This window comes from Aquarana catesbeiana, linkage group LG01 (genome assembly GCF_042186555.1).
Source record: "Aquarana catesbeiana isolate 2022-GZ linkage group LG01, ASM4218655v1, whole genome shotgun sequence".
Classification (NCBI taxonomy): Eukaryota; Metazoa; Chordata; class Amphibia; order Anura; family Ranidae; genus Aquarana; species Aquarana catesbeiana.
This window is the reverse complement of record NC_133324.1, coordinates 621,466,991-621,488,766: the sequence shown is the minus strand read 5'-3', so window position 1 is coordinate 621,488,766 and position 21,776 is coordinate 621,466,991. Positions and strand designations below refer to the sequence as shown.

At 40.6% G+C, this 21,776-nt stretch overlaps 1 protein-coding gene across 1 annotated transcript in view; it reads right to left on the bottom strand.

The window, feature by feature from the left end:
• The window catches only part of ADAMTS3 (ADAM metallopeptidase with thrombospondin type 1 motif 3), a 280,263-nt gene that overhangs the window by 75,742 nt on the left and 182,745 nt on the right, over positions 1–21,776 (bottom strand). The window contains exons 13-15 of the mRNA XM_073600537.1: positions 20,247–20,422; positions 5,740–5,873; positions 3,910–4,033 (exon numbers count right to left, since the gene is read on the bottom strand). Coding sequence (XP_073456638.1) covers positions 3,910–4,033; positions 5,740–5,873; positions 20,247–20,422 — 434 coding nt within the window. The remainder of the gene's footprint in view (positions 1–3,909; positions 4,034–5,739; positions 5,874–20,246; positions 20,423–21,776) is intronic.

Sequence of the window (21,776 nt, the reverse complement as noted above, 5' to 3'; positions counted from 1 at the left end):
AAAATGTGCAAAGGGCCTAATTAGTCAATTCTAGCTCTATTTTTCGCCACAGGTATATTGGACTTTGGTGCAATAAAAGTGAACATGCAAACAATGTAAACATTGGGGAAAGTTAGTGTAATGCCCTGTACACACGGTCCAACATTGATCGGACATTCCGTGGCACTTTGTGCGTCGGATTTGTGTACACACAATCGGAATTTCTGTCATTTTCCGATTTTGTTGTCGGAAAATTTTATAGCAAGCTCTCAAACTTTGTGTGTCGGAAATTCCAATGGAAAATGTGTAATGGAGCCCACACATGGTCGGAATTTCCGACAACAAGGTCCTATCACACATTTTCCGTCGGAAAATCCGACCGTGTGTACAGGGCATAAGACTTACAGGTAGAGGTAGTGTTGGGATTATAGGTTGTTGTGAGGGTCAGTGCTACGTTAGGGTTACAGGGCTAGGTAGTGTTTGGGTTGCAGGTAGTGTTATAGTAAGACTTAGGTTAGGGCTACAGGGAAAGATAGTGTAGGGGTTACAGGGTGGATTAATATGTGAGTTAGGGCTAGTTTACACTTGCTTCAAAACATGGTTTCAGACACGCTTTGTTAAAGCTCTCTGAACGCCAGTCAAAGCCCCTGTCACTAAATAAAATGGTTAGCTTTCAGTCCTGTTTACACCTTGCTTTTGTTAGGATTTCAGGGAAAGCTATTTTTGGGGTTACAGGTAGTGTAATTGTGAGTTTAAATGTTAAGGTTACAGGGAGGATTAGAATGTGACTTAGTGTAATGCTATGTACACACGATAGGACATTCCGACAACCAAACCGTGGATTTATTTCCGAAGGATGTTGGCTCAAACTTGTCTTGCATACACACGGTCACAAAAATGTTGTCCAAAATTCCGAATGTCAAGAACGCGGTGACGTACAACACGCGACAAGCCGAGAAAAATGAAGTTCAATAGCCAGTACGGCTCTTCTGCTTGATTCCGAGCATGCATGGACTTTTGTGCGTCGGAATTGTGTACACACGATCGGAATTTCCGATAACAAGTCTTGTTGTCAGAAAATTTGCGAACCTGCTCTCAAACAGTTGTTGTCGGAAATTCCGACAGCAAATGTCTGATGGAGCCTACACACGGTTGGAATTTCCGAGAACGCTCTCACATCGAACATTTCCCGTCGAAAAATCCGATCGTGTGTACGGCCCATTAGAATTACAGGGGTAGTTAGTGTTAGAATTACAATGAAGTGTTAGCAATAGAGTAACAAGGAAAGCTTAGTGTTATGCCATGTACACACGAGTGGACTTTTCGACCGGACTGGTCCGATGGTCTATCCGACGGACTTTCGGCGGACTTCCAACAGACTTTCTGAACAAATGGACTTGCCTACACACGTTCACACCAAAGTCCGATGGATTCGTACGTGATGACGTACGACCGGACTAAAATAAGGAAGTTGATAGCCAGTAGCCAATAGCTGCCCTAGCATCAGTTTTCGTCCGTCGTAAAGATTTGAAACATGTTCCAAATCTAAAGTCCTACGTTTTCGACCGAAAAAGTCTGCTGCAGGTCCGATGAAGCCCGCACATGGTCGAATTGTCTGCCGGACTCGGTCCGTCGGACCAGTCCGGGCGAAAAGTCCGCTCGTGTGTACGCGGCATTAGGATTTTTAGGGAGGGTTAGTGTAAGGGTTACAAGGAAGAGGTAATGTGAGGGTTAGTATTAGAATTCCAGGAAGAACCAATATTGGGGTTACAGGTAGTGTCAATGTGAAGCTTAGTGTTAGGGTTACAAGGAGTATTAGATTGTGAGTTAGTGTTAGAGTTACAGGGATTGTTAGTGTTCAGGTTACAGTGGAGAGTTGGTGTTAGGGTTGTTGTGAGGGTTAGTGTTAGAATTACAGTGAGGGGCTAGTGTTGGGGTTACGGGTAATGTAATTGTGATGGTTGATGTTAGGTTTACAGTGAGAGTTAGGGTTAGTGTTAGTATTATGGTGAGGATTATTGTGAGACTGGCCTTGGAACAAGCTGCCAAAAAACACTAGCATTGATTGTCTGGCACTGATTGCTATTGCACCAATGAAAGGCGCATAAAGTTCAGCCTTATACTAAGGCCACTTGTGTTTCTGAACAGCTGCTGGCAGTCAGGGGAGCAGACATATTAGTTGAATACTCAGCAGAATAATGTTTTCCTTTTCAGACATTATATTTGTGCAGATTTAAAGCTGCGCTTTCAAAACTGTGAGCAAGGTGGCATTGTTCAATAGAGGCAAGGTCCACTTCAACTGAAAGATGACAGACTCTTAGCAAGTAGCACATTCCACCCACAGCATCCTAACTCAAAACTGATTTCTGACCACACTATATCTAGAACCTACATTTAAAATAGTGAACATAGCATTGAAAACCACTAATTCCTAAATTAGCCCAAGCTCCATAATTTGATACATATCCCCATGGCATTTTGAATGCATTACCATGCATTCTGAATGCCTTTAGCATGTTTGAATAGAACCGTTACAAATGTATTTAGGACTAAACTGTGTGTTTAATATTAACTAATAGTCAATGAAATAATGTAAGTGATTAGAGGATACTTGCAAATTTCATTTTCCAGTAACTTGATTTCTTTTTGGCACCGCTTGCTTAATTGTTTCCCTGTTGAAAGAGGCCAACTGTTTAATGACTGTATTGCCAGTACAGATATAGTCTGAAACTTTATGGATTGACAGGGGGGATAATAATGTTATTAGATGACAACAACAAAATTACATTAAAGATGACAGGATCAAGCCCCCGTCCACACTGGTGTGACTTGTCATAGGATTTGACTGTTCCAAATCACATGACAAGTCACACCCTATTTCCTGCAATGGAACCCTTTCAAATTAGTGCGACTCCGACTTTGCGGTGCCGCCCGGATTGGAAAACGGGTTCCTGCACTACTTTTTGTGATTTTTTTTGTGATTTCAGGTGCAACCTACATCTGTGCCACTTCATGCATAGATGTCAGCCAAGTAGCACCTGAAATCGTGTTGACCTGCTATTTTTGAAATCGTGTTACTTCAAGTGAAGTAGCACGATTTCAAAGTAGCATCAATGTGAACCAGGGCTTAAAGTGAATGTATGGGCAAAATAAAAAAAAATAAAAAGTTTCCCCATCTGTTGTCTCTTGATAAATGCTATGAGTGCAGAAAAACACCTGTTGATCCTTTTATAAATCCAGTGAGAATTCAAGCAGAGCTGACAACACTGACTGGGATTTCAGTGCAGCAGAGGCAGAGTTGTCTGCTCATTATAGGAGCCTAGGGGCTCCTTGGATTTCAGGTAGACCAATAGGTACTTTTCTGTACTTGCACTATTTTAAGACAGACAAAACATCAGGAAAAATCTATGTATCACACAGATCTATTGATTATGTTTTTATTTTGTCCAGACATAACTTTTAAAACAATAACAATGACCAAAAATATAACTGATAAAGTGGCTTAGATAACAGGAAAAACACCAATACTCATTCAGAGTTTCCCTGGGGGAGTGACACCAGCATCATCTCTCTCTACCTTGCTTCTTTTCCACCAATTGTCACAACCACTCTTGGGTGCACACTTTGCTCCATGGTAGATCACAAATAAAATGCAGGCTGATAGGAAGCTCAAATGGCATGAACAGGTCTTTGTATCCATTTAGTGACCTTATTGTGTCATTTTACCAATCTCTACCAAATAAAGCCCCTTTTAGAATTATGTTGAATGTTAAAATACAAAGAAACTACTTTCTCTGCTGTAAATGCAGAAGTAACCTTTGTTGTTGTTTTTTTTTTTTGTTGTTGTTTTTTTTATAGCCAACAGAGCTATCATATCAGTCAGAAAACAGCTTAACAATATACTAAACATTTTTCAAGTCTGGAATGTACCTGTCTTTTTCGGTGTTCTTGTAAATGTTCCCTTCACAGTTCTGCAGTGAGAGTTATCTCCTCCACACACCCCGCACTTATCTTCTATTTTATTGGATCCAATTTCCTTGTCACAGCCAACTTTCTGCAATATAAAAAAAGAGTGGGCAAAGCAGAACTACTAATAATTCATGATAAACTTGAATGTATGAAGGCATCTTCACTCATTTACAAATCCAAAAGTTTGGTTTACCACCTTTGACATAGATGCAAAGATTGTTTGGTTTATATCACCTGAACCATCAACTTTTTGTTAACATTTGTTAGTTGTCATCAAGGCAGTAAATTCTGGCAGTTATTTGATAAAAATAATCATAATAATACCGTATTTATCGGCGTATAACATGCACCTTTTCCCCCTGAAAATAGGGAGAAAATAGCGGGTGCGTGTTATACGCCGACAGCGTACCTCAGAGGGGAACGAGTGCCACCGGAATTCACTGAGCCGTCATCTCCTCTCCACTCGGCTCTAACTTGGCTCTCACGTCACATACACAGTCCCGCCTCTGCCACCGGCAATGGACCAGTGTTCTGTCTATCACAGGAGCTGGTCCAAAGCCGATGGCGGAGGCGGGACTGTGTATGTGACTGCCGAGTAAACAGGAGATGACGGCTCGGTGATTTCCTGCGAGATATGAGAACGTGAGTTGCATTGATGGGGGATATGGGCGCAGATCAGGCTGCAGATGGGCACAGATCAGGCTACAGATGGGCACAGATCAGGCTGCACTGAAGCTGCATATGGGCACAGATTAGGCTGTATTGAGGCTGCAGATGGGCACTAATCAGGCTGCATCGATGCTCACTGACCAAAAAAGTTTTTTTTTCCTGAAACATCCCTCTTAAATTGGGGTGCGTGTTATACGCCAGTGCGTGTTATACCCCAATAAATATGGTAACAATAGTAATAATAATTTAGATGGTCAAGCAGACAAATAGTATATGATAAAGATTGGAAGAGAGAAAAAACAATAAGGCTGGGTTCACATTATTGCAAATTGGATGAGGGTTTCTCTGCATCCAATTCACATGTCAGGAGATTGTGACCTGTTCTCTATGGAGCCGGTTCACACATCTCCAGAGTGGCTCCAGAGCGAATTGCACAGGAGTCCTGTGTGTCTTCTGGTCCATTTCAGATCCGAATACAGCCAAAAGTTCGGACCGAAATCTGACCCGAAGTGGTGAACGGGGATGCACCGGACACCCTGCTGTGAGTCGCTCTGTACGGCAGTGTGAACCCAGCCTAAAATATATGAAAACTTTGGCTGTCAGTTCAAGAGTTTTCCAGCATGCACCACATAATAATCACTTGGTTTTCAATAGTCACAAACATTAATGAGCCAATCCAAAACGAATCCCAAGACTGCCTGTTCACCAATCGGCCAATAGTAATATAACTAGGGAATAGGTCCTTTAGGCTGCTTTCTGTATCACATTAACATCTCACTTTTAGTAAGCTTTTCACTAAACAAAAGCTATTTGTCAACTATATAAATGTTGGTGAATCGACAGCCATATGGCTGTTCTGGACTTCAAAACATAATTTCCCTTATGTTATTTAAACAGTAAAATATCATATTAAATGAAAATGGAACAAACAAGGTTTAACAAAATACCTCTGACATGCATGGCTAACATAACATTTCATACACAGGGGAGAAGGAATGGAATTTACAGTAGAATAACAGAATTAGTTGAACAGTAACTGCATATCAAAGTAATTTCAGGGTATAGCTTTCTGATTGTTATATTACAAGTCCAGTGTAAATAAATAAATGCAGCAATACTTACAACACACTCTCCTCTCACACAAATGCTATATGGGTCTTTGTAGGAACAGCGAGTCCCATCATGTGCAAGTTGCTTCATTGATGCAATATCTCCTGTTTGTTTGGACTGGCAATAGAGTTGGCATCTTTTATTGGCTGCAAGTTATACACAGATTAGTAAAAAAACGTCATGAAAAACTAACAGTGAGGAGAGTTTTAGATTAATAAACTGCAAAAAAAAGAAGAATTAAGCAAAGTTACTACCATAAAAGTGTAAAACTTTCAAAAATAGGTAAATGACAAATATATCAGATAGTGAAAAGAACATTCGGTCTTAATTAAGGAGTTCTAGAATCTGCTAACCCTGACGTTTATTAATCACTAACAACCAGCCAGAATCCTTTTTGCACTGGTCTGACTTCAGCAGTAAACTCTGATTGAAGACTATTGATTACTGCACATTAAGGTGGTTGTAGACCCTTACATATACCCAGTGGAGTGACTAGCCTCAGGTGATATACAAAGATTAAACAAATCCTTCCACATAAATTGGACCTACCTATTTGCAGCCTTCTCTACTCTACATCCTCCTAAAACACACAGATCAAAGGCTATTTCTCAGCAGTAGAAGGCAGGGGGCGTAGATCTGATGTCACACACACTGCACAGCTAGAGCACAGAGCTGGGCGAAACCTGAAACCTGAGTGGAGGGAATGAACACCCCTCTGTAACAGGCTCACAGGGAAACATACACATTGGACTTGATTTACTAAAGCTGGTGCACTCAGAATCTGGTGCAGCCATGCATGGTAGCCAATCAGCTTCTAACTTGAGCTTGTTTAAAGCAGAGGTCCACCCTAAAAAAAATAAATAAATAAAAAAAACATAAAAATGCTCCTAAAAATCTGCAAAAAAAAAATAAAAATTTTTACTTACCAGAAATGGCTGTTGCTAGGCAGATCGTCCTAATCTGCCACTTCCTACTCCGCGGTGATCTTCATTCTTCTCCTCCTCGCGTTGTCTTCTGGGGAATGGGGAGTGCTGTGTTCTGGGAACTGTGTGTGTCCCAGAACACAGCCGGCCATTCACAAAGCGCCGCACAACTACTACTGCATGTGCAGTAGGAAACAAGGCTCCACTGCCTGTTTCCCTTAGTTCGAATGGCGGGTCCAGGACCTGATTCGATGGACGGATTGGCCTCAGGTGGCGGACATGGCTGGCACCCTGGACAGGTAAGTGTGCTTATTAAAAGTCAGCAGCTACAGTGTTTGTAGCTGCTGACTTTTATTTTTTTTTTTTTTCAGCTCCGTTTTAATTAAGCTTTGGCAATACATCCTGGAAGCTAATTGGTTTCTATGCAGAGTTTATTTGTATTCTGTCCCTCTTAAAAGTCTCAGGCTATAAGGCCTCCTATCTCAGTTTAGTATTGATAGAATACAATCACAAACTGCCACAAAGTGCTGTCAGGACCACCAAGAAGAAAATGAAAGCATGTATTTTTGTACATCTTTCGCTCTTCCAGTGGCCTGGACAGTGTGTTAGACATGTGCAATTTGTTTTGTTATGAATTTCGACAAATTCATTAATTCAGAAATATCCGTATTAACGAAAACCCATTTAACTAATTTTTCCGACTATTTGTAAATTCGAATATGTAAAAATTTGCACATTTGGAAATACGAAAATTCAGAAATTCGGAAATTCTAAATTCGAAAATCCGAAAACCCGAAAATTCTAAAATCTGAAATAATAACTATCTAGTAATAACTTAACTATTACTAACTATTATTATAGGTATTGGAATCTCCTTTAAAATTTGGCTGTTAGTGAACCTAACCAATACGAATTTATCTGAAGTTACAAATTATTCGAAATAACGAATGCTGTATCTAAATGACTGGAACGTAATGAATTAATAATAATAAATAACAATAATATTAATAAAAACTTTTATCACTATTATTTATTATTAATTTGCTCCGTTCCATTTGTTTAGATGCGGCATTTGTTATTTCGGACAATTCGTAACTTCAGATAAATTCGTATTCGTTATGTTCACTAACAACCAAATTTGAAAGGAAATTCCAATACCTATAATTTAATAGTTAATTATTATTAGTTAGTTAGTCATTCTTTTGAATTTCGGATTTTCTTTCTTTTTTTCGGATTTTCGAATTTACGAATTTACGAATTGCGATCATAACGAATGACCCGAAAAAAACCAAACGAATTAAACAAAAACGAACACATTTTTTGGCAGTGGACATGTCTACAGTGTGTCATGACGTTTAGCCCCACACTGGGCTGACATTTCTGCTCTGTCAGGGAGAGAATACAAGTTAACAATAACACAAGCCTATATTTGAGAGCTAACATCATTATAGCATTATAACAACAAGCATAAGGATATCCCAGTTTACATTACATTTTGGCACAGTTAGTACTTGTCTGTTAACAGGATACGTTTAGTTTTCTTTAGCACAGCCGTGTTTTTTTCCTTTTGCAGGGCAAAGCGGTGGGTTCACTTTAGTGCCAGGAGAGCAAAATAAAGGTAAGGTAAGGATATGTGCAGCTAATAAGCCTCTTCCTTTGCAAAGCGCTGGTGCGATTGCCAAAATCACATCCTGCACTATTTTGGTGCGGATGCGATTTCAGCCATACAAAATGTATGGCTGAAATCGCACCACACAGATATCCCATGTGATGTGCACAGGAATGCAGTGCGATCAGTGCTGTGTGAATCACATGCGGTGTCTACATCGCACAATAAGGAACCCAGGGTGAAGAAGAACCTTTTTATTCATTTTGATTAAATCAGAGAAAAGGGAATATAGGGATTATGACGGTGCCAGGAAGAACACAATATGTTCCAATATTAAAATAAACAATTTTTATTAATACATAACAATTATGAAAAATAAACAATAGAATTACAAAAGCATGGTGTGCATAAATGCTAAAAACATATCTGTAGCGAGCTTCACATCACTTGGCCTCATAGATGTAACGGCCAATGCAGTAGGTAGGTATTTTAAGTATCCGACATGTTTCGCCAGTATTGGCTTCTTCAGGGATAAGTTATTAATACCTAGAGTGCTACAGTAATTCTATGAAAGAAATATAACAATCAGTAAATATAATCGGGCAAGTAATACAATGAATACAAGAAAAATATCAAAAATTCAAATATATATATGTTTGCGAGCTGTCAGTGTAGACTGACCTCCACCACCAATCAAAGAGCACCAAGGGGACATCCTCACATATGCACCATCGGGTGGCCTAGAAGCCTCCACCCCAGAACAACCACCCAGCCAGACATTCTACAGATGGGAATGAGGTACCTGCAAGTCACCAAGGGGGTGCCACACACTTCCAGGGCTAAACCTCCAGCAAAGATCACAATAGGTAGCTGCAGGGGGCAGTAGGAAGGACCTGGCCAAATGTGTATCTAAAGAGGTATAATTATTTGCAATGAGTTCATTATCATAATTTTTATATCTTTCTAAGGGGGTCATGTGACTCCCAATAGTTAATAGAGAGATTGTATGGGACTAACATAGTCTCCAATTGATATACTTACAAAAAAATACTCTTTAAGGTGAGTAACAGGACACCAATGGATCCTTGGCTTAGAGAAGAACTCTAAGCAGCAACAGGAGATGTATCTCTATAAGTTAAATAGACAGACGGGAAAGAATTTATGTGCCATTTATAAGATTATCTGGGGGGAGGTGTAATTATAAGATGCACTTTAGTTAATCTGTGAGTAGATTGCACCAACAAAAAACGGACTAAGTTAACACTTACCGTTAAGTGGATGTTACAGTGAGATGCTGGGCTAGACAGAGCCTACAGCCAGCGATAGCACTAAATGAGATAAGCCAGAGAGCAAAAGATAGTGTCAGCAAGAGGTAAATCTATTTATGCCCCAAACATTGAAGGTCCATAATGGTGCCTACCGGGTCAGATAACAATCAGTACGTCGGTGTCCTGTAGCATCCCTGGCGTGTGTGCTGGCCTGGGATACCGGCGTTCTTATGATCCCCACACACGTGCGGCGTCTGACATCACCGCACGTGTGAGCGGACGAAAAAGGCCACAGCGCATGCGCCAACCGCAAATCCATCCAGGCCTACAAGGTCCAGAGGGCATTGCGGTGGTGTCCATAGTGATGTACACAACATCACAGACAAGACGCGGTACCAGACGCCGCATAAGGCAGAATGATACCTGGAAGGAGGCATTGATTTCCAGTGCGCCGTGGCTGGAGCGGGCAGAGGAAGATCCAAAGCCCTTGGGTGTCCATACAGCTAAATGTGTCCTTGACAGGGGGCTGGGAGCACCGGATCGGGTGCACATCCCCCACAGCGGAGTGCAGGGGCTCAAAGACAATAGAGAAACCAGAAGGGGAGCTGGAGGGGGGGAGAGAGGGGGAAAGAGGGGAAAAGGAAGAACAAGAGAGGGGAAAGCAGAGGGGGAAGAAAGGGAGGATTGGGAAGGGAAGGAAGGGAATGGGGAGGAAAAAGGGAAAAGAGGAGGGGAAATTTGAAGGGAAAAGAAGAGAAAAATTTAGGCATCCGAAGGTACGGGGATGCCAACCGAGGCACACAAAGGGATGAGGTGAGGGTGGGTGAGAACAATCCAGGGATATATATAAAATCCACTTAAAGGCAAGTGTTAACTTAGTCCGTTTTTTGTTGGTGCAATCTACTCACAGATTAACTAAAGTGCATCTTATAATTACACCTCCCCCCCAGATAATCTTATAAATGGCACATAAATTCTTTCCCGTCTGTCTATTTAACTTATAGAGATACATCTCCTGTTGCTGCTTAGAGTTCTTCTCTAAGCCAAGGATCCACTGGTGTCCTGTTACTCACCTTAAAGAGTATTTTTTTGTAAGTATATCAATTGGAGACTATGTTAGTCCCATACAATCTCTCTATTAACTATTGGGAGTCACATGACCCCCTTAGAAAGATATAAAAATTATGATAATGAACTCATTGCAAATAATTATACCTCTTTAGATACACATTTGGCCAGGTCCTTCCTACTGCCCCCTGCAGCTACCTATTGTGATCTTTGCTGGAGGTTTAGCCCTGGAAGTGTGTGGCACCCCCTTGGTGACTTGCAGGTACCTCATTCCCATCTGTAGAATGTCTGGCTGGGTGGTTGTTCTGGGGTGGAGGCTTCTAGGCCACCCGATGGTGCATATGTGAGGATGTCCCCTTGGTGCTCTTTGATTGGTGGTGGAGGTCAGTCTACACTGACAGCTCGCAAACATATATATATTTGAATTTTTGATATTTTTCTTGTATTCATTGTATTACTTGCCCGATTATATTTACTGATTGTTATATTTCTTTCATAGAATTACTGTAGCACTCTAGGTATTAATAACTTATCCCTGAAGAAGCCAATACTGGCGAAACATGTCGGATACTTAAAATACCTACCTACTGCATTGGCCGTTACATCTATGAGGCCAAGTGACGTGAAGCTCGCTACAGATATGTTTTTAGCATTTATGCACACCATGCTTTTGTAATTCTATTGTTTATTTTTCATAATTGTTATGTATTAATAAAAATTGTTTATTTTAATATTGGAACATATTGTGTTCTTCCTGGCGCCGTCATAATCCCTATATTCCCTTTTCTCTGATTTAATCATTAAATTTTGGGATGAGGTGCTGTATCATATTGAGGACCGCCCAGCTACATAGTAATTTTTATTCATTTTATTTTGAATAGAGTAAGGGAGAATTATAACATTCTTTCATTCTTTCATTTTTTATTTATTTTTTCCCATCTATTATTTTGTCCCATTTAGGAAATTTCCATTAACTTCCTGTTCTATGGCCAAAACAGGAAGCAAATGGAAATCCTTCCAAAGTGAGGGAATCGCTGGTTGTCACCAGAACTAGTGTCACCATTGGATGTCTTCCCTGTTCTGAGTACAACCCAAAATTTGGGATTTTCCTTTACTTTCACTGATAGGACAAATAGAGAAGGTGAAATTCCCTAACAGGGGCTCAGACAGCAATAAAAACCTGACAGGTGTTCTAATCCATCTCCACTCTATCCAAAAGAAAAAAAAAGTTTTACCATTAGTTATACATTGCAGTCCTGTGTTTTTCCCATTCAAAGCAACTCATAGGTTCCACTGTAACTAAATAATATTCTCCAACCTAACAATCGATCAAACCTTTACCTGCCAATTTATATGTTTCATTTTTAACCCTGCAAGAACAGAAAAATACCGGTTGATCTGGAAATTTCCTGCTATGGACTGACAACACGCAACATTTTTGTGGACTGAAATTACAAGAAGTGGTGTCAGCCCTGCCCTGTTGTCTTTTGTTAAATTACTGAATCTCACTTTGACTCCTGATCTCCACAACAGTATCTAATTGGTACCCAATAATAAGAACTGGGAGAAACCACAGAAAGTGTAAGCAGGAGAGATCCAAATTTCTGACTTGCTCAACTGGTATTTTTTTACACTTAGTAAACTGATATAATAAAAGCTTTCAATGGTATCTTTAACAGACCAAAAGGAAGCAAGTAAGAAAAGTTTATTGTTGGGGGGGTTTGAAGAACCCAATTAGAGCCAAAGGCTCTAATAGGCTTCAAAATAGGGTGGGCTCGGGGCGCAGAGAATGCAAACCGAGCCCACCCAGGTGTGTTACAATAGCAAATAAATATTCACTACTTGTAACACTGAATCTCCTCCCAGCCAATCAGGAAGTGTTTTCGGACCCATCACCTGATTGGCTAAAAGGACAGGCAATCCTATTGGATGCCTAGGAGGAGGGCAGGAGATGCACGGCGGAAGCCGCCGTGATGGGAAAAAGGACGCTGCCAGCTGCCCAAAGCCTGCCGCCTGCCACCCGATGGGGTAAGTACTCGAGGTGGGCGGGGGGTGGTACCTCCCCCCGCAAAAAATAAAAAAAAAACACCAGCCGCCACTGCTGGTAACTATATTATCTATTTTTAAAGCCTACGTTTATTTAAAGTGGCACAAAAGTCAAACAATTTTCTCACTTTAATCCATTCTCTGCCTTAAGGTAAAAAATCAGCCCACTACCTGTTCTACACATCCATCCCTAAACACTTACCTGGATCCATGTCACCACTTCAGCACCGTCTCCGGCTCCAGTACCATTCGCTTCACTTCCTGCTTTGAAAGGAGAAACTGAGGGCAGTGGCGCTATAGGTTCCTGCTGCTGTCAGTCAAACTCATGTTAGGAGAGAGTGGGGGCGTGGTTTGCAAGTGCTGTGGGTGTCTATAGACACACACAACCTGGCTCAGAAGTACATACATACATGGGCACCTACTTTAGTACCCAGCTTGCTACAGGAGGCACCTGGAGGTGGGATAAGCTGACAGACTGCCAAAAAGAGGAGAATAGCAACTTTCATTGCACAGAGCAGATAAGTCTCACCTCTTCTTTGTTTAAAAAAATTGTAGTCTTTAGCATCACTTTAAAAGAAATTAAGCACAAGGGCTATCACTTACTATTAATCTGAAGTGATCCTTTGTACTGCTGGCTCCTACTTTCATTGAAGCTCTCCTCCTTAACTCCCCTTTTAGTCTTATTTTATTAAACTTAGCCTTCACTAATTTCCTGTGAAGACTGGAAGCTCGGGAAAGCAGCACTGAGAGAGCAGGAGCCAGCTGCATTGAAAATTGTAAACTGCCAGTGCTGTGGTACGTTTTTTAACAAACAGTTTACTTGCTGGGGAATATTTACTTTATTGTGCTCAATGTGTTAAAAAAACTTAAAAAAAATGCCAAGGATACTACTTTACTCTGTATAAAATCCTCAGTTTCAAACAGCATGGGAAAAATGGCACAGTTGGATTGTTTCCAGGCTCTGCAAAACATTACTTCACTAAATAAGACAAATAATATGTAGTTATACTTTGTAGTTAGTGAGTAATAATTTAGTTATACTCCCATAAACGGATGATCAGATAAACTCAGCTATGTAAAAAGGTTAACCCCCCTCCATTTTTCAATTATAATCCATTTGTTATATCAACTTAATTTTGTTTTCCCTTTAAGTCTATGGTATGTTTAAACAAATATTATGGTACTTTAAGTGTTCAGACAAATTCCCTGCTCAACTGAACTTACTAGATGTTTATAAGATTATTTTAACTATTTCTGTAGATCTGTCATGCAACTCTCATGGTCTCAACTTTTTGGTCTATTATTATAGTTGAATGCAGTGGCAGCACCCCCCCATTCATTCGATGTGTCCCGCAATTACCCACGGCCAGCGCTTTCCCCAGTTGCGGCGACTTCCTCCCCTGCATCTCCTCTGGAGGCCTCCATTTCTCCTCCCTCATCCTCTTTCCTCGTCGTGGTCCAATAGAATCGCTTGTCGTTTTGGCTAATCAGGAAACGGGTCTCATGACCCACTTACTGATTGGCGGGGAGGAGTTTAAGTGTGAAAATAGCGAATATTCATTCGCTATTGTCACACAACTGGGTGGGCTTGGGCACAGTGCTTGCACCTCGAGCCCACCCTTTTTTGAAGCCAATTAGAGCCTCTGGCTCTAATTACGTGCTTAAACCCCCCCCCCCCCCCCCATTGGAATCCATACAACCAGAACATAGATTAGGGCAGACGCATGGATGGGAGGGTGGCGCCCCTGAACCCCTAATGGGCCCGTCCCTGGTTGAATGTTGCTCATATACATTATTATTATTATTATTATACAGGATTTATATAGCGCCAACAGTTTGCGCAGCGCTTTACAACATTAGGGTAGACAGTACAGTTACAATACAAATCAATACAGGAGGAATCAGAGGGCCCTACTCTTTAGAGCTTACAATCTAGAAATGTGTGTATAGCCTTTTTTTTTTTCATTTTGGATAGAGTGTGATAATAATAATAAATCAGATTATCTTTTGTGGTCTGTTTCCTGCTGAATTTTTCCTTTACTTCTTGTTTTGGATACGCAACAAGAAATGAGAGGAAATCTCCCCAAACTGTTTGTTCCCTTTGAATTATTTTTTTTTGCCTTTTGCTTTGATGCAACTCTGAATTAGCCCTCGCTTTCTATGAAACTTTCTAACATACAGAGGTATGAATATTCTCAATGGGGACAAAATAAAAAAAAAGTCATCAAGCAGAGAATCTAACCCCACCCACTGATACTGTTCAAAGCAAAAACAAGGTTTTACCTTTAAATAAACTTTATATTTATTAACCAGTAACACCCCTTTCACATTGAAGGCGTTTTTCAAGCGTTTTAGCAATAAAAATATTGCCTGTAAAGCACCTGAAAAGCGCATCTCAAGCCACCCCAGTGTGAAAGCCTGAGTACTTTCTCACTGGGGCGCTGCGCTGGCAGGACGGGAAAAAAAGTCCTGCAAGCAGCATTTTTGGGGCAGTGCAGGAGTGGTGTATAGACCGCTCCTCCACCATCCCTGCCATTGATTTTTTTCGCTTTTCGAGCGCTTTTAACCCCTTGTTAACTCCTTCTTTGGGGTTAAAAGTGCCCCACTTCCGCCCACTCAGCGCTGGTAAAGTGCCGCTAAAACTAGTGGCGCTTTACCTCTAACACTCAGGCAGTCTGAATGTGAAAGTATCCTTAAAGTCGAAGTAAACCCTCCTATCGTTTTCAGCCAAGAAAGCTGCCATCTTAGCCTCTGTTGCCTACCAGGCCAATTCTGACGTTTCTCTCCTACATGTAAAAATCATAATTTTTTTGCTAGAAAATTACATAGAACCCCCAAACATTATATATGTTTTTTTTAGCAAAGACCCTAGAGGATACAATGGTGGTCATTACAACTTTTTATCTTGCATGGTATTTGCGCAGAAATTTTTTGAATGATTTGTGCTTTAAAAAAAAAACAAAACAGTAAAGTTAGCCCAATGTTTTTGCATAATGTGAAAGATGAAGTTATGCCGAGTAAATAGATCCCTAACATGTCACGCTTCAAAATTGCACACGCTTGTGGAATGGCGCCAAACTTCGCTACTTAAAAATCCCCATAGGCGACACTTTAAAAATTTTTACTGGTTATATGTTTTGAGTTATAGAGGAGGTCTAGGACCAGAATTATTTCTCTCGCTCTAACGTTCGCGGCGATACCTCACATGTGTGGTTTGAACACCGCTTTCATATGTGGGCGGGACTTACGCATGCGTTCGCTTCTGCGTGCGAGCTCACGGGGACAGGGGCGCTTTAAAAAAAAAAAAATTTTTATTGTTAATTTTACTTTATTTATTTTAGCTTGACACTTTTTTTCCCCCAAAAAAATTTTGATCACTTTTATTCCTATTACAAGGAATGTAAACATCCCTTGTAATAGGAATATGGCATGATCGGACCTCTTTACAGTGAGATGTGGGGTCAAAAACACTCTTTAGGCTGGGAAGCCTGAAATTTAAAAAAAAAAATGATCCTGGCTTCCCAGCGGAATCGGCGCCATTCGTTTGAATGCAGAGGCCGGGCGCGATGCTATGACATCACGCCTGGCCTCTGACGATCATAGAGACTCCGGCGACCATCTGGTCCACCAGAGATCTCTATGATGAACTTCAGGGGCCAGCGGATCTGTTCTCCAACTCACCGATCATAGCGGTGAGTCGGCAGAAGCACCGGTAGGCAGAGGGGGGGACGTTCCCTCTCGCCTCCCGTAAGAATGATCAAGCGGTGGAACAGCTTCTATGATCATTCTTATGGTGCACAGAATCGCCGGCTCTAAAAGACAATATCTGAATGACACCTGTATCTACAGGCGTCATTCAGATATCCCTGCTGAAAGCTGAGGATGTCATTTGGCGTACGGCGGACAAGAAGCGGTTAATCTTCAACTGGCATGATGCTGGCACATGTGATCAGTTATGACATCAGCTACTGGATGGTTTGACAGTTTGGTTGAGAGCACAACCAATGTGACAGTTACATTTTTTGACCGTGCCGGGAATGTAACTGTTTTTTTAAACTGTTAAATCAATGGGTTTACCTCCGCTTTAAGGACCGCCCTATATCAGATTTCATGGCCCTCCTGTGCAGAATCAGTGTGTGCACGCTGCCAGCGGGCCACTTCTAATGTGATTCATTACAGCAGAAGCCATTCTGTGGGTGACGAGTACTGGATGTCTGCCGGCACCCACCAATCACCAGACAAAGACACAGAACAGTGCTTTGCCTAAGTAAACAAGGCAGATCTCTATTCTGACAGGGGGGAAGTGATGGATTTTGCGTTCCTGCAAAGCAGGGAATAAAATCCATCACTTGCCTGAGTAAAATCAGCTCACATAGTACAGTAAAACACTGGCTAGGCACGCAGTTGACCCTCTGATTGCCCTAATGTCTAACCCCTTCCCAACCGGTGTAATTAGTACAGTGACAGTGTATATTTTTAGCACTGATCACTGTATTAGTGTCACTGGTTCCCACAAAGTGTCAAAAGTGTGAGTTAGTGTAATTGATTGTATGCTGTAATATCGCAGTCCCGCTATAAGTTGCTGATCGCCACTATTACTAGTATAAAAAAATAATATACACTTATTGGGATTTTTTTTTCTAAAAATATGTAGCAGAATACATTTTGGCCTAAATTTATAAAGAAATTTAATTTTTTTCAATTTTTTTTTTTAGCTATGTTTTATAGCAGAAAGTTAAAAATATCGTTGTTTTTTTTAATTGTCGGGTTTTATTTTTGTTTATAGGGCATAAAATAAAAAATGCAGTGGTGATCAAAATACCACCAAAAGAAAGCTCTATTTGTGGGGAAAAAAATGATACAAAGTTTATTTGGGTACAGTGTTGCATGACCGCGCGATTGTCAGTTAAATAAAGGTAGTGACTTATCACAAAAAATGGCCTGGTCATGAAGGGGGTAAACCTTCCTGAGGTCAAGTGGTTAAAATAGCATTAAGACACTTGTTAACAGTGTGTAATGTTAATGATTTTAGTAGAGAACTTTAAAATATCTGATGTTTTTTTTAAGTAGACAAAGTAGCAAAGGTTCATGCAATCAGAACTTCAAACTTGACTACTTGCTTACAGTCTGCCAGAAGCAAATTAAAATAGCTGCACAAAGTTGCAAGTATATTTGCTAATCCTCATAATCATAAACATAATCCTTTGCACAATATAGAGAACACCAGGGATTTGAACTACTGTCTGATAACCCATTATTAAATATTCAGTCTAAAATTATCATAAATATGCTGATTTACCTACAAACGTTTTATATTTGCCTCCAGATTTAGTGTAACAATTTATTATAGAAGGCCCTGGAAGTTATCGCTTTGATGTCACCTGAGGACTGATAGTTGCTACTCTGCATATTAACCTTATGCTGATAAAATACTCGGGGCAATGCAATAAAGAATTTGCACAACATTTCTTTCATAATGGCAAAAGTCATGAACGCTGTGCTATTTCCAATGTGGGTGACGAATCCATGTAGTTCTTATACTGTATGTAACACTTTTACACCAAAGTCTATGGTATATTTAAACAACCTTATGTTGATTAAGGATGAGCCAAAACTCCTGCACTTTTACCCATTTGGCCCCCTATTATATAAATGACAGTTTCCCATTTTCTTTGGTTCTTATGCAAGTTGCGGGTGCTTGCGCCAGCTGTGTCCCTAGTAATCACTGACATCACTGAGAATCCTTGCCACTTAAACAAAGGGGTGGGAATAGTAGTGATATCACTTCACAGATACGGCCACTGGCAATGATGTCACCATCATATAGCTAATTACAGCTCAGGGAGCTGGCCTTTGGCTATGAGTACCGTTTGGATTGGTTGTGTGCACTGGATCATCAGGTTTTTTTTGGTTTTTTTGGGCAAGTCAGCAGGCTTTGTGATTGTTAATGGATTTACAGCAAGGGTGCTCAATCCTGTGGCCTTCCATCTGTTGTGGAACTACAAATCCCATCACGTCATGCTTGTAAGTGTCAGCGGCTTGCAATGCATCATGAGACTTGTAATTCTGCAACAGTTGAAGGACCACAGTTTGAGGGGGATTTTTATTTTACTAATAAAGTTTTAGGTGTCTTTAGGTTATAATTCTTTTTGAGTAACTGGGGGGCCCCTTATTAGTAAAGGGGACATCCAGATTCTGATAACCCCCCCCCCCACAGACCCCCACAACAACTGGAGCCAGGGTTGTGAGAAGAGGTCCTTGTCCTCATCAACATGGGGACAAGGTGATTTGCTAGGGCATGTGACCTGGTATGATTGTGGAGGTGGGGGGTGTACATGCTCCTCCCCATCCTTTCCTGGCCAATCAACAAACTGCATGCTCAGATTAGGGCTCTATCATGGAATTTTAGAGAGACCTCGCACTTTTTGTTTATTTTGTGCGAGGTAGTCTCCTCAAAGGATCAGGTATTAATTTATATTTGTGGGCGGACTCATTGATTTTGATTGTAGTACTGTCCCCGTATGGCTTGCTGTGTGTTGACTTCTTAGGCCTCCCTCTGATTACCTGCAGCCAGTTGCTAAGGGGTATTTTGGAACTTGGATGGGAGAAGGGATTAGTGGGATACTCCAACTTGAACTATTCAAAGTAGATAAGGACAACTCTCACTTGGCCTTACTAGAAGATTTGTGGAAGCAGACACACTGCTTTAGCCATACTGCCACATGTATGGAGGAATGAAGTCTTCTTGCTCTCACTAGCAGCAGACTTGATGAAACTACTTTATTTTCAGGACACTCTGTAGCATTCCCTTGACTGACACCCGTCCACTGACTCTTCTAGCTGAAGGGATGACCCTCGCAGGACAAGACGCAGATCTGTACCCACTGTAGGCAGAATCAGATCCTTGTTAGTGTCCCCCTTCCAGTCAGCTCTGCAGGACCTCTGGGCTCAGCACCTCTCTGACTTCAGGCCCTTAGGTCGACTACCCAAGGCCGCATGACAATTTCTACAAGAGGAAGGGCAGCTACTTTATTTTCAGGACACTCTGTAGAATTCCCTTGACTGACACCTGTCCACTGACTCTTCTAGCTGAAGGGATGACCCTCGCAGGACAAGACGCAGATCTGTACTCACTGTAGGCAGAATCAGATCCTTGCTAGTGTCCCCCTTCCAGTCAGCTCTGCAGGACCTCGGGGCTCTGCTCCTCTCTGACTTCAGGCCCTTAGGTCGACTACCCAAGGCCGCATGACAATTTCTACTGGAGGAAGGGCAGCCGCCCCCTCCCTCTGGGATCCCGCTTTCCAGTTGAAAGACCCCGAGCACATGTGCCCTTGGCATTTACACAGTATCCCAGCATGCATTGAGGCACTTTCCTCTGCCAATAACCAGGGCTGTAACAACACCTGTGCCCTCACTTGCCAGATCCCCTTCCACTGTGCAATATGCCTCCCTATTGGACCAGTGTGGGACATTCAGAAAAGCTGAGCTGCTCCTGAGCTGAAATATTTTTTTTTTTCAAATGTCAAGTATTTTTTCCACAATGAATACAGATAACACTGTTAATGCATTCTAATGTTTATATAAAAATGAAACATATTTACTTACTATCAGGATGCTCGTAGGGCAGCCAATGATGTTTTAAATTCTGAAATTCAAAGTGGGAGTTCTTCTGCTGACATTGCTGTGCTCTGAAGTCTTCAAAGTGCTTAGGACATTCTTCAGTGTTACACAACTGATACTCATAGTTTAATCCAACGCAGTCTTGGCCGCCATTCACTGGCCTAAGAAAAACAAAGAACATGATCAGAGATAAATTGTGTAACAACAATAACAATTATAAAAGTAAAGAATGTAGCAACATTTTTCTGTAAATAATTTTCTTGAAATATTTCCAAGCAACAATTACATTAATATTAGGGAAATTGCCACTTTATCCAAAAGTCGATCCTTTTCTAAATTACATCCGACTGTTTTTAACATTTTTTTGGAGAATTATTGGCAATTAAGACATGCTTATGCTTTTAGAGCCTCTCCTTCTGAAAATTCTAGTTATCATTTTAATCCTCCAGGTCCAATGCCTTCTGGGTTGCTGACCTGGAGCAGGTATGCATGTAAGAAGTTTTTACTTTACTCTAAGTTCACTGGCTGCTTGTTCTTGATTATTGTAAATGTAAAAGTACTGAATCAGAGACAGTCAGGTAAATAATATTTTCAGAAGGAGGCTAACGATGGCACTTAGAATAGAGATTCCTGTGAAAAACACACACACATTATATATATATATATATATATATATATATATATATATATATATATATATATATATATATATATATATATATATATATATATATCCTGCCTTTTTCCTATGATAGAATAGTGTAATAAATTTTAGACATGCCTTTTAATTTGACACATGCTCATTTCATTGTTTGGAAAGCCCCTCACGTTAGTTTCTTTGTTTTACCAATTTGTTTATTTTCAGCAAAATATTACAATAGACATTCTGTGATTTACCCTTCAGGAACATAGGGAAAAGGCAACATTATTTGGATGATCGATGTGCTTGGAGATCTAGGACCCCACATTACGCATTGAATATTTCTGTACAATCAGCTAAATAAGTTCAGTGATGCATTAACGTTTGCACATATGCTGGCTTACGATCTAAGTGTTCCTTCATGGTTTATTTCTGTTCTTTTTCTTTTGTTTTAGTAAATCAGTCCCAATATGTTTGTAAAACTGTTTGATAATGTATGCACTTAATGAGAATTGTGCACATAAAAGCCTATGGAAATGTGGCAGCCACATTTATTTTTTCATTCTGCTGTAGTAAACGGTCCATATCGGATAGCTGGAGATCCCAGATCCCAGTTTCAGTACTGCAATCATTTAATTATACACTTCTGACTTCAATGTCTGCAAAAAGATGTAATCATCTTTATAATAATTAATAGCTTATAATGTGTAATAATTTATTGGTTAATTACACTGCAATTAAAATTGCTTGTGCTTGCAAACTGAATAAACTGTATTTATCGAGAGGGACCAGAGGAAGAGGTGAAACTGATTAATTCAGATGGGATAGGATTAGCAAGAGTAAAGTAGATGAAACACAAACAACACAAAAGGGTA